The 12,201-nt window shown below is 54.9% G+C and overlaps 1 protein-coding gene across 1 annotated transcript in view; it reads right to left on the bottom strand.

Moving 5' to 3' along the window:
- The window catches only part of ABCA13 (ATP binding cassette subfamily A member 13), a 319,855-nt gene that overhangs the window by 149,604 nt on the left and 158,050 nt on the right, over positions 1–12,201 (bottom strand). Inside the window, exons 39-42 of the mRNA XM_059397601.1 lie at positions 11,983–12,201; positions 8,245–8,441; positions 4,349–4,506; positions 3,096–3,326 (exon numbers count right to left, since the gene is read on the bottom strand). Coding sequence (XP_059253584.1) covers positions 3,096–3,326; positions 4,349–4,506; positions 8,245–8,441; positions 11,983–12,201 — 805 coding nt within the window. The remainder of the gene's footprint in view (positions 1–3,095; positions 3,327–4,348; positions 4,507–8,244; positions 8,442–11,982) is intronic.

The following is a 12,201-nucleotide window of genomic DNA, read 5'->3' as shown; positions in this document are numbered from 1 at the left end:
GAAGGGAGGGTTAAGAGGGAGAGGGAGGAGGGGAGAGGAGGAGGGGTGTGAAGAGAGGAAGGGAGGGATAAGACGGGGAGGGAGGGGTGAAGGGAGGAGTGGTAAGAGGAAGGAGGAAGGAGAGAGGGAAGAAGGGGAGAGAGGGAGGGGTAAGGGGGAGGAGGGAAGAGAGGAGGAGGGAGGGGTGAGGGGAGAGAAGAAGGGAAGAGAGGGAGGGAGAACTAAGAGGGAGGGGCAGGGAGGGGAGATGGAGGGGTGAGGAGGGGAGGGAGCAAGGGAGGGAGGAAGGAGGGAGGGAAAGAAATACTAAGCATATGCAGGCATCTTATATACCCTGCAATGATTAATATGCCTCTCCATCACCGTCCATCTGCCCTGAACTATCCATTGCATAATGATTATCAAAGGATCTAAACGCTAAGCACCCACGCGGATCGCAAAGACCCCCTCGCCATGTTTGACTGTGCTTAAATTCATGCTTAATTCACACACCAGTTAAGCCCACCACGCCACAAAATTCTGCTCTACCTAAGGACAACCATCGCAAGGACCCCTCAGCTTGCCTACTGCATCAGCAACAGACAAGACGTCGCGTCCACGGAGCGCACATGCGTTCTTCCTGCCACGCGTGTGTGTCGGTGAGGAAGCAAGTGTAAAATGCCGCAGGTGGATGCTCACTATTTTATCAATAAGTGTGTTTGGTCCAAATTGTCCCCTATTCCCCCAGGCAGCCCTGCCCTCTTCATGGGTGGCGACCCACACGGGCCATGGGAGCCCTCAGCTGGTGCGAGCGCGTACAGAACCGGGAGCGCCTGCGGACACGGACAGATGCCGCCACGTAGCCAGTCTGGGCTTCACCGGCAATAGCCTCGCCTCACAGTGCAAAGGAAGTTATTTTCTATAAATCTCCCCTTTCTCATGCACAGCTGATATCTTCCTTTCCTATTTTACTAAGAAAATAAAAGCAATTAGAAAAGACAAAAAAAAATTATTTCTTTTTCCTTTTCAAATAACCCAAAATGGCAACATAGCTCTCAAAGTCGGCGTCTCTCTGTCTGCAGGGAAATGGTGATTCCCAAGTCCCTGCTCATCACGGTTGCTAGCTGGTTGGTACGGTCGCTGGCTTGTCATCCAGGGTCCAAAAGATGGTGACACCCGGGGTGTGGCATCGCCCCGTCTGAGTCCCTGATTACTGAGCTGCCTTACGGTCCTTTGCATTCACGTCCGTTGGGCACACCAGATGCACCCTGCCTCACCGCCATCAGGGGACAGGGGCTTGGGAAACTCTCCCGCCTTCTGCTACTCCACGGAGGCCCTGGCGTCTGCCCCAAGTCCCTGGAAAAGATGCGACTTTCCTCCACTGTCACTCCAAAGCCATGACGACAATTTCATACCCTGTGTTTCCTTGGGCAGGAAGAATCTTTTACCACTTCTGGCGGGCTCGTTGCAAACATTAGGATATATTATGTGTTATTGTCAGTGCACGGAATAACCAAGTAAACCATTCTAATTACTTCATTTCAAAGATCAAAAACCCAAGGCTCTCATGAGTTGAGTGATTTATCCAAGTCCCTAGGCACTGGAAGGACACGGATTTGGATTAGCACCGGATAGGGCAATGCTCATGTCTTTTCCACTACAAAGCTCTCTCCCAGAGGCTGGACATATCTTTTGAACTGTCCTGCTCACGGTTCATTGAGAAAGTATTTATTAGGCAAACGCTGGTGTGGGGCATGGCACTGGGCACCGTGGGGTGCAGAAGAGTCAAACAGACACACGGCACCTCCTGCAAAGTCATGGGCGCATTCGGGGACCCCACCTCGTGGCCGCTGATGAGCTGTGGATTTAGGGTAAAGAAGCCAGCCTCTCTGAGCCTCACCCTTAATATGGGAAAAATAATAAGGGACAGCATTTGCATTTAAATAGTTCAGAATATAGCAAATCTTATTATGTTTTACAACCTTTCATGACCATTTTATTCCAGACCAAAGCTGCCATGGGCGGCGTCTACTTGGAACGATACTGATTCACACGCACATGGCTGTTTCTCCTCTCACAAGGCTAAACCAGGGATGCACCTCCAGCCCCCAAATCCGTCAAATACAACCCAAAGTTCAGACTCTGACACTCTGAAAGTCGTGATATTTTAATTCTCATGTAAGGTTTCTAATATTTGTTCAGATTCTGTGCCAACCATGAATTACAAAGCTCACCGCCCCTGAAACTAGTCTGGACTCATAGAGACAGGGTCCAAGATTCCTTCCAGATCCTTAAATCTTAGGCTGTGTCACTGGATCTTTATGTTTTGTTTAGAGAGAGAGAGTTTGGGTGAGGGAGACAGAGAGAGAGAAAGTCCTAAGCAGGCTCCATACTCTGCGTGGAGTCCAACCCGAGGCTCGATCCCACGACCCTGAGATCATGACCTGAGCTGAAATCAAGAATCGGACCCTTAACCAACTGAGCCACCAGGCAGCCCAGCGTCACTGGATTTTTATTCTAAATCTGCAGCACTTCCTACAATAACAGTGTAAACTTAGAACTCGACTCAAGCTCAGCTGACCCCGAGGCCCCCAAAAAAGGTTTGCCTTTGTTTCAGTTACACCCGTGACCACTCTTCTGGGAGGGAATGCCCGGCCCTGCCTCCCACTGGCCGCTTGCTGCTGAGAAACCACACTGAGATGGCGATGTCACCCAGCTCAGTGCCAAGGGACAGGGAAGTGGAACTGGGGAGCAGTGTGGGGCTCGCCGTGAACCAGAGGAGTTCACGAGCTTGACCTGCACACCCCCTCCTCCTGTCAGTGTGGGGCCGTGGGCGCCGGGCAGAAGCAGGTCCACGGAGGAAGACAAGGGCGCCTCCAGGTGAGGAGACGTGGCCCGCCATTCCCGCAAGTTCCTCAAAATATCACAGTTCTCAAATCTAAAAACGCGCCTTTCCCTTAAAGAGCGATAGGGACGCACGGGGTGAGCTAACCCTGCCTGTTGGCTGCCATCGCAACCTGGAAATAGTAAAAGTGGCCGAGTTCTCCCTCATGGCCTCCCCATGGCCTCCCCCGCATCTGGGCACCGAGCAGTTCTTAAGGCGCGCTTGAGCCTACCTCCTCCAGCGTGGTGTCCGAGATCCCGAAGCCTGTCACGTGCAGACTGTGCAGGTTCTGCTCCAGGGCCTGGAAGAGCCCTTTGAAGCAGGCCCTGTCCGCGTCCTGGGGAAGGCCGTAGACTAGCTCCCCGCCGCTGCTGTCTTTGAGGAAAGCTTGCGGGATGTAGGTCTGGATCAGAGACGTGGCTCGGGCAATGTCCTTCGGGTCATCGGCCTCCAGAACAGAAGGCTGTTCCAAAAAGGAAGGGGGAGCCTTAGTCCCAATACACCAAGTTTCCATCATCTAATGTCACGCGCGAAATTCCAGTGCGAAGCAGCGAGAGGGAGCGATATCACTTGAGCCCCAAGCATTGCAAGGATACGTTGAACATTTCTGACAGAGGGGAGCCTTCCACGTCCACCTTGGTGTTGGTTCCCAGGTGCGTCGGGCAGGCCTGGGGAGGGCTGTGCTCACACACACATCCCGCTCCTGGGGAGAATCCCTTCTGGGTACAGGACACAGGGTCAGGTGTTCTTAAAGGGGGACAAGGGTCTCCCACCCACAGAGGGAAGGAACCACCGCAGGGTAGTGAGATACTCATCCCAAGCCAGAGAGGAAGCTTGACTCAGGGCCCACACCCCCTGGACCCCAAGCCCAGAGCCACCCCTGCCCACCCCGTGCTGATGGGGCCTCTGACATGTGCCTGTTACCCTACTCATCCCTTGCTGCTTTCGAGCAAAGCTTTAGCCTCCTAGATGGACCCTTGCTGTCAGAAAAGCACTTCTGGAGCATCTGGCCCATGGTGCTGCCTGGCCAGACACAGGATGGGCTAGTACCCATCAAGGACTTCTGACCCCCATCTGGCTCCTCTCGGTCACAATGCACTGTGGTCACAGGGGCTCACGGCCCTGCTCAGCCCAGGGATATTCATTCCGCATCCCAGCTGCTGTGCCCAGAGGCTCTGACTCAATTGCAGACTCCCTTTCTAGCCCACCCCTCACCAGTGACTCTGTCCGGGCCACCAGTGACTCTGCCCGTAGCTCAGCCTCCCCTGTCCCAACCCACCGGGAGCCCCGCGGCTGCCCTCCCCCAGCCCCACGTTGCCAGCCGCCGATCCCACTGCACAGACACCAACGTCACCACATCCTGGCTCCCTCCTGCTCCGGTTCCCCATCCCTGCACCTGTCCCAGGCCCCCTTTTGGATTCTGGGAGCATCGAGGACCAGAGTGGACACAGAATCAGCACTTGCCGGTTTACTCCAGCTTCCTACCTGTTTGTTGAGGGTCAGGCTGAGCCCCTGGCCATAGGCCTCAGTCAGGCAGAAGGGGGGCGCACAGCAGCGCAGCCGGCCCTGCTCCAAGAAGGCCACACGGTCACTGAGCGCCTCCGCCTCGTCCAGGTGGTGGGTCGTGAAGATGATCGTCCGACCTGAGTCCCGATAGAGATGGGTCAGAGCCGGCACCATGATTGCCTTGGGGCGGGGGGCGGGGGGGGAGCAGGGCCCAGAGACGATTCAAAGACCACCGCTAATTTTTACGTCCGAGAAAGTAGAGACGCGCAGAAGTGACTTGGCCACAGACTGGAGGGGATGCTTCTTCCTCTGCGGGTCCCTGGGGTTTTGATGCTATTTTTACAAATGCTCCATCCCCTGGTGAGTCACAGGGGCCAGGGACATGCACAGAGGGTGACACAGAGGGGCCCATGTCTGGCCACCCCTGCTGCACTCAAAGGCACAGCCCTGCAAGGCCGTGGAGGAGAAATTTTTGTGCACGGATTGCATAGAGCACTGAGTGTGGTGAAAAAATAATGAATACTGTTATGCCGAAAATTTAAAAAAAAAAAAAAGTCTGGGAGGGCCTCTCTGTCTCTCCTCTGATACTCAGGCCCCATCATGGGTCTTCAGAGGATAATCTCGCAGCCACTAATGGGGAAGGCTATATTTATTCCACCAAAGTGGCCACTATTTTGATTAAGGTGGGGCAAGTGGCCACGGTCTGCACTGATTTCCTCCGGGGTCTGGGATGATGTGACCACGCACAGTCACCCATCACACGTGACAGGAGAGAAGCAGCCACTCTGACTGCAGACAGTGGGCTTGGGACATGGGCAGGGGGCCGCCTGAGGGCAGGTGGGGATGCGATCCAGGGGACATGCCAGGAGCAGACCTCACAGAGCCCAGGGGCCACCTTTTGCGGAAACAATTGTTGTTTTTGGTCTTTTACTTTATATTTATTTACTTGATAGAAAGAAAGTGAGCACAAGCAGGGGAGAAGCAGGCAGAAGGAGGGGGGAAGCAGACTTCCCCCTGAGCAGGGAGCCTCATGCGGGGCTGGATCCCAGGACCCTGAGATCATGACCTGAGCCAAAGGCAGATGCTTAACGGACTGAGCCCCCCAGGTGCCCCTCTTGTCTATTTTAGTAACAGTAACAATAAAGTGTCATTGACCGAACCCCCAGCTGCCCGTACTGAGCCACGCCCTTCTGTAGACAGTACATCTCCTCCTCCCAAAATCCCACAAGCGAGAACCCTGATGCCTGAGGAATAGGATCATTTCTCCAGGGTTGGGCAGGCGTGGACAGCAGGAGCGTGAGCAGAATCACTCATCATGCGCTAGTTTGTTCCAGCATCTTCCCCTTCCTGACTTCTTCCAAGGGAGCCCCATCCCACTCAAGGGCTCAGCGCCGCGCATCGCAGGAGGGAGGGAACGGCGGATCAGATCCCAGTACCCCGAGCCCCGGGCGCACGGCTGTGCCCACATGGGGGTCCCGCCCAGCAGGGAGAGAGTGTGTCCAGCCCGCAGATCTGCATCCCAGACACCGGGGGTTCTAGGGCTCTGTCCAGGACCAGCCACACATCCTGACTCTTGAGAATTGATTTCCTTGTGGTCCCGCCTGTGTCATCAGCTCACGTCTCACTCACTGGCCCTCCAAACGCCAAAATCACTACTCACCCACCAAGGACAGGGAGAAAACAAGGAAGTGTAACAACAGAATCTGAAGACAGCGGTCTGTTTCCGAGAATTACATCATGTCGGGTTTGCTGTGGCAAGACATAGTCACACTCACGACTCAGTGTTCTGACCACTGAGCCTGGAAGACTCCATCTCTGATTTTTAAAACCAACGAGAGCAGCAGGCTGGGTATGGAATGCGTGCGGAGACCGCAGGCTCAGAGACAATGGAAGCATGTGCTGCTCTGCTTCCCGCCTGTCTTCTTTATCAGCCCCCCTCGGGAAGGCGGAGAAACCATTCAGTGCAGACTAAATTAGCTTCGTCTCTGTTTCCTCTATCCCTCCAGTGGGGCTCGGGGTCCCATGCACAGAAGGCTCGGGGGTCCCCATTCTGTGACTTCTCACAGCAATGAGTGAGGACCAGGATATCTGGCACTTTGGTCAGCATCCTGTGATCTTGGGGCAATGCACTAGTTTAGGCAGAGCCCCAAAAGGATCAGGTCATAGCATGGAGCACCCCTGCTCCTTGGGCCTCACCTGGGTCTGGCTGGCGGCTGGCCTTGAGCCTTCATCCTGGCTTCCGTGCCCTGCTCTGTGCCTATGCCCAGGGCCCACGAATGTGTGGGACACCAACTGTGGGTGCCTGCCTGGGCTCTGGCGCCCTGCTTGGCCTCAAAGACCATGGTGAGGTTGCATGTGACTCATGGTGACGTCACATGAGCCCATGCCATGGACACAGCCTTGCTTTGCTGGTGCAACTGCTCCCCCCACTCAGGCCAATACCCAGAAAGGAACAGAACGTCACATCAGCTTGTTCCATTTTCCTGCTCCCCTGCTATCTTCCCGGCCTGCAGCCCCCATGTTCCTGGGACAGAAAGGAACACGATGGCTTTTTCATGTTTCCTCAGTGTCGTCCTCCTCCCTGATCCCAGCCTTATGACAATGCATAAGGGACAGACGAGGCATCTCTTCTTCCTCAGGACAGAGATGATGGCCTGCGTCCTCTGGGCGCGGCCCTCTGAATGCTCAGAAACATGGTTGTTTGTCTTTGTGGGTCTCCCGTGGCAAGTCCTCATCTCCCCGGGGACACAGAGGCTCTAGGTGGGGTTAGAAGGTTCCACACACAAAGGTTAGAGAGAAAAAGCAGAGCAGTTTCTCAAGAGTTGGTGGTGACTATTCCATTACACTCCTATACCCAAGCCCGGTGTCCCTCCTCCTGCTGCTTCCTTCCAAATTTGGGTGTTTCTACATGAAATACCTACACCAGGTCTTCTTAGCTGTCAAGATCAGAGAAAGAGCCATAGATGGGGTCAGTAACTGCCAGCCCAAAGCCTCACCTGGACACATGGGACCCGGAAGGCCTAGCCCAGCACCCCCAGCCACCAGGGGCTTAGCGAGCTTCTGCTGGAGCCTTGAGCCATCCACACACCCACCTCTCTGTGCCCTGCTTCCCTTACCAAAGGAGAGGAGGCTTGTGCCACACACCAGCTAGAACACCTGCTCTAACAACCTGGGGTTCCAGAACGGCACCCAGTTTGGATGAACATGATTTCTACTGAAATCACATCTACTGAGCATTGGTCATGGTCGGTTTAGGAGATGAGACACAAAGTGGCGAAATCCTCGCAGACCAGAGACGTTATGGAACAGATGCACCTCGGGGCCCCCGATGGCTCCGTGTGTTAAGCTCCGACTCTTGGTTTCAGCTCAGGTCATGACCTTGAGGTCGTGGGATCAAGCCCTGAGTCAGGGTCCACACTCAGCACAGAATCTGCTCGAAATTCTCTCTCTCCCTCTCCCTCTGCCCCTCCACCAGCTTGAGAACATGCCTCTTTCTGAGATAAATAAATACAAGTCTTTTTAAAAATAAAAAAACAGGGGCACCTGGATAGCTCAGATGGTTAAGCCTCTGCCTTCAGCTCAGGTCATGATCTCAGGGTCCTGGGATGGAGCCCGCATCGGGCTCCCAGCTCCGTGGGGACTCTGCTTCTCCGTCTGCCTGCCTCTTCCCTTGCTGTGCTCTCTCTGTCTCTCTCTCAAATGAATAAACAAAATCTTTAAATAACTAAATAAATAATGAAAATTAACAGATAGATCTCTATACCTTCTTGTGACAATTCCTTCTTCTGTAAAAGGCAATGTGTCCTTACGGGGCTCAACCTGGCTCCTTCCACAATATCGACAGGAGGCACAGCGGAAGGACACCCCGTTCCTACCTTCACGGTACTTGAGGAGAATGTCCCAGATGCCACGGCGTGAGCAAGGGTCCACCCCGCTGGTCGGCTCGTCCAGAACCACGGTCCTCGAAGTGCCGATGAAGGCAATGCCGATGGACAGCTTCCTCTTCATGCCTCCGGACAGGACGCGTGTCTGTTTGTGCTGATGCTGCGTTAACTCCACGTCCTGGAGAGTCCTGGAAGAAAAACAAAGCCCTCATTCTTCCCCCTGAACGCCGGAAAGCCTTGCTGCAGATTTCGGCCCACCAAAAAGGACCACTAATGGCCAAGAACGTGTGAGCCACAGACACCCAGAGGAGGCCTAGAAGCCTCCTGAGTCCTGACGCTCATGAGTCCTGACACAATGGTGTGGACCTTCTTCAGGTTCAGGTGGAATCTTGCCCATGGGCCCTGAGTGAGGGCTGGACAGCAGCATCCACCAAGGGCTGTTTCTGGAAAATGCTCCTCTCCTCCCTGGTGGAGAATATTCTCAAGGGCCCTACATTTCCTCAGGATGCTGAGAGCAAGTGGGCCGGTTGGGGGGGAGGAGGGTCAGAGGGAGTGAGGCAGAGGCCCAACTCCAGCTCCCACCGAGGGACGGTCTGCAGAATCCCAGAGCGTCCAGCCCACATGTTCTACGCTGGCAGCCACCCGCCTTCCTGATGGAGAACTTCCTGGGAGACGCCACCAGCAATGCACAGTTCATCAGGGGCCGTTCTTGTGGAAGTCAGCTGCCGGCTCCCTCCCAGGGAACGTCCGAGCGAGAGCTCCTAGTCTCAGACACCTGTGCCAAGAAAGCCTCCCCAGCCAGGCCTCGCTCCTGTGGCCGACTCTTTGCTCACAAATAAGCATCCCACTGTCCACTGTCGACTCCACAGATCCTCATCCCTGTCTTGCCCCTCTGACATGGCCCCCGCCCGCAGCGGCCTCCCCAAGCCTTGCCCAGGGCACTCAGACCGAAGTCGATTTCCGCCCCCACCGAGCTGCGGGCATCCTTCTCACTCCCAGATCGCCAACAGCCAGTCAGACACGAGGCTGGATGGGAGACAAATCATAAGGCTTCCACAGAGCTGAGCATCAAGAACCATCTGGTTCCAGAAAGTTCCAGAATCCTAGGCAAAGATTTCGCCCAAATCCCTAATTAAATGTGTCCTGTCCATTTCATTAGTCACACACTTTCCGTCCTGGCCCAGGACGAGCTCATGGGACTTCCCAGGGCCTGACCCTCCTTGTGTTTGGAGCAAGTGTGACTCGGCATTTTCCATTGGGTGAATCTCAACCAAAATTTATACCAGTCACTTAGGAGCCTGCTTGTCAGGTGTTCCCATTGGAGACAGCACCCCGGTTGGGGGGAGGGGACAGATGGTTCGTTTTCATTAGACAACCTCTAGTCTAGACCCTCCATTCCCACGGCGATGAGGCCACCACCCCCACCTGGTGACCGCACTAGAGCAGAGTTCATGACTCCTAAAACCACCTCACCCACACCAAGCAGAGATCAGTCGGCCAAGAAGACAAACAGAAACCGAGCCAGTAAGAGATCAGGTGACCTCAAGCATGTGCATCCTAAGAACATCTCTATGGCAAGCCTCAAACCCCTCCCATCTCTGGCAAGGCCTGAACCCCATCACACTCACTCACAGCCAGCAGCACCCTGGACCTTGTGGTTTTATGACCCGCCCCCGCCCCCAGAGGTCGACGCCAGCTCCTCGTGGCTCCCGGCATCACTCAACCCCACCACACGCAGCTGCCCACTGTCCTCCACTCACCCCAGGCCCTCCCTCCCTTCCTCTGTGAGTGTGATGTCTCCACGCTCTGCTCACCTCCGCCCATCTGCCCTGAGCGGGCCCCGAGCCCCTCGGCCCCCCTCTCCCCAGCACAGAGGGCAGCTCCCGGGCAGGTCGTCCTCTGTATTTCAGGTCACTTGCTCTGTATGTGAAACACCCGTCCTCTCCCCACGTCACATTCCCATCTTGTTACTGTCCCCCTCTGCTCCCTCTCTCTCCACTGTCTCTTTAATGGGCTCCAAGAACATCTTCCTCCCCATCATGTTCCTAAAACTGCTTCCATTTCCCGCTGCTCACCAAGGACCTCCATGTCCTAAATCCACAAGCGGTTCCTCAGTCTTCATGGCCCTTGACCCCGAATAGCATCTGATGTGCTTGACCACCATCCTTCATGGACCTGTCTTTCTTTTCCTTCCCCCTGGTCTCTCCTTCTCATCCCTGGCTGGTCCCACTCATCCCCTGCATTGTCTTCACATCCAACTGCCCAGCACTCAACCCTCTGCCTTCCCTTGTCTACCCACTCTCGGGACCTCAGTAACTATCACCAATGACCTACCAGCGTCATGCTGGAGTCCCCCAGCACGCCCCACATGCCCAAGAGCCAATGAGACCGCGTAACGACATCTCAACTAAAGTCCTGATAAAGTTCCTCTTCAGACTTCTCTTATCCCCTCTAGGCCAATTTAAGGGCAAAACTGGAACGACCCGCCCTCCTGACAGATGCTCTCTCTAAAGATTCTTCCGGGGATCCCACCTCCCTTGGAGCACAGGCTAACAGATCTACAAAATCGAAGGCCTGTCCCGGACCCACTTCGGACTGTGCTGGCTCCAAATCCCTGGCTTTCAGCTTCCGCCCCTCTCACTGAGAAGCGCTGTCCTAAAACATGATCTCTCTCTGATTGCTTTTGTGCAAACTGGCTTCTTTGCTAAGTAACACACAGCACACTGGTAACTATTACGGTGGCCTACATCCAAAAAAAAAAAAAAAAAAGAAAAAGATGAAGCCTTAAGCGCAGTCACAGAGTTTGCTGGGACCCAGTGTGGCTGCAGGAAGGCGGCTGGACCCCCGCATCCTTGCAGCAGCACTGCACAGCTGTGAGCTTACAGGGAGGGAGGGCCAGGCAGGGGGACACGGCGGCTGTGCGCACGGAGTGACTGGACGGCAAGTCATTTCACCTGCCAGGCTCGGTTTCCAGTAATACCACCAAAGGTCATAAACTACCATGTGGGTTCTCATGGGCCCTGTTCACAGTGGTCTCTGCCCCCAGTCTCTCCCAGCGCTGGGGTCACAGGATAAGTCTACCAGAGCCGCAGCTGATCACCCCCCCCAACGGCCCCGCCCACGAGCACCTACTTGTGTGAGGAAGTTCAACCCCCTCCTCAGGACCACTTGGACTCCCGGCAGCCAGTTCTCAGCCCACCCCCCATTCTGTCATCTCCCGAGCCCCAGACACAAACTTTCCACACGCAGCCCGGGCCACACATTCCCAGCTGTGCTCCCCAGCTCCCCCCGGAGAACAGACCAAGTCCTGTTCAGAGTCTTCCCTGAGAACCTTCACTGGAAATCCAGCGCTGGCAGCGCTGTCCTGACTCCACAGGTAAGAGCTATTTGCTAGTTCGGGGAGAGCCTAGGTGGCTCAGCCGGTTAAGCAACCGACTCCTGCTTTCAGCTCAGCTTGTGATCTCAGGGTTATGGAATCAAGCCCCGTGTCAGGCTCCCTACTCAGCATGAAACCTGCTTGGGATTCTGTCTCTTTCTGCCACTATTCCTGCCCCACCCTGCCTGTGCTCCCTCTCTCTCTTAAAAAAAAAAAAAAAAAAAAAAAAAATTTGCTAGGGGTTTCTTCTCATAAATAAAGACATCAGAGATATTTTTAAAGACTCTCTTCCTACACCCACCACTATCTTATGGGGCAGAGGGCAGGAGGAAGAAGACACTGCAGGCGCTGACCTATTGACTTGCTGACTCAGTTCCTTCCAGGTCCACTGTGGAGCCTTTACAGAGGCAAAGAGCAGCAGGTGCTCGCGGACAGTGAGGTTGTCGAACAGGACCCCCTGCTGTGGACACACGCCCAGCTCCTTTCTGATGGAGGACAAGTCTGTCTGCAGGTTCCTGCCATTGATGATGATGGTTCCAGAGGTGGGAGCGTAGAGTCCCGTCAGCATAGAT

The sequence above is a fragment of the Mustela nigripes genome, chromosome 4 (assembly GCF_022355385.1).
Source record: "Mustela nigripes isolate SB6536 chromosome 4, MUSNIG.SB6536, whole genome shotgun sequence".
NCBI lineage: Eukaryota > Metazoa > Chordata > Mammalia > Carnivora > Mustelidae > Mustela > Mustela nigripes.
This window is presented reverse-complemented; position numbering and strand designations above follow the sequence as displayed.